This window comes from Corvus brachyrhynchos, unplaced genomic scaffold (assembly GCF_000691975.1).
Source record: "Corvus brachyrhynchos isolate BGI_N302 unplaced genomic scaffold, ASM69197v1 scaffold52, whole genome shotgun sequence".
In the NCBI taxonomy this organism is placed as follows: Eukaryota; Metazoa; Chordata; class Aves; order Passeriformes; family Corvidae; genus Corvus; species Corvus brachyrhynchos.
The window spans coordinates 3,053,374-3,054,306 of NW_008237221.1; the positions used below are offsets into that span (position 1 = coordinate 3,053,374).

General features: G+C 51.6%; 1 protein-coding gene across 1 annotated transcript in view; it reads right to left on the reverse strand.

Annotated features, from left to right (window-relative positions):
• VIPR2 (vasoactive intestinal peptide receptor 2) overlaps positions 1-375 on the reverse strand; it is a 51,978-nt gene extending 51,603 nt beyond the window's left edge. Inside the window, exon 1 of the mRNA XM_017728919.1 lies at positions 231-375. Within this exon, the coding sequence (XP_017584408.1) occupies positions 231-275 (45 nt within the window). The 5' untranslated portion in view covers positions 276-375. The remainder of the gene's footprint in view (positions 1-230) is intronic.
• Positions 376-933: the final 558 nt, after the last annotated feature.

Genomic DNA, 933 nt, shown 5'->3' on the forward strand with positions numbered 1-933 from the left:
CGTCGCTCTGCGCGGAGCTCCTCCTCTAGCCCCCGGCTCCTGCCCGCCCGCGTCTCCCCAGCCCCTCTGCTCGCCTTCCTTTTCTCCTCCTCCCTCTCGCTGCCGCCGGCGCTCCCCCCATAAGAGGTGCGAGTCGGTGCCCTGAGCCGGGACGCCCGGCGCCCATCGCTGCGTCCCGCAGGTGCCCACCGCCACCCCCGGGCTGCTGCCGGGCACTGGATGCCTCTTACCCCTCGCTGCCCGCTCCCAGGTGCCGGAGAACCCCCTCTTCCCATGATACACGCGCAGGGAACCTGGGTGCCTGTCCCGACTGCACGTCGGTGCCCGCACCGGGGAGCCTTTTGCCGGTGAAACAAGTAAGATCATCGAACACAGTCCCCTCAAGCCAGGCACATACGGAAAATGTTGAGGAGTGAGTGAAGTGATCCCTGGCAAGGTCAGTCTTACCACTGAGCAGAGCAACAGCTGTACTACTAAATGTTTTTTCCCCACAAGTGGTTTTTTTTCCGAGGTCTGAATAGAGAACCAAGAGTTTAAGGCAACTCCGTGTTACTGCCTGGCAGTTTACACCAGGCATGGATCTGGGTTTTGCCTCACGAGGCATGGAAAGTGTGTAGTTAAGTGACATGTTAGCCCATGCCTTCTTTTACAGAAGTCGCCTTTATATGTTGGCTTTTAGCTGAGAATGAGAATATATTAGAGTTGCCTTTCCATTGACTTAATATGTGCTGTAATGTAAGTACTATGTATTAAAAGGGACTGAGGAGGCAGCATAAAACTCTCCTAAATAGCCTTATATCACCCAAAGTAACCAGCTACAAGCAAAGCAAGGAGACTCCTATGAGAAAAGTTAAAGAGAATTTAAATTTTTTAATGCATATGCAAAAATTATTTTCATATATTAAAAAGAAATAGCTGATTATAGTATCTTTG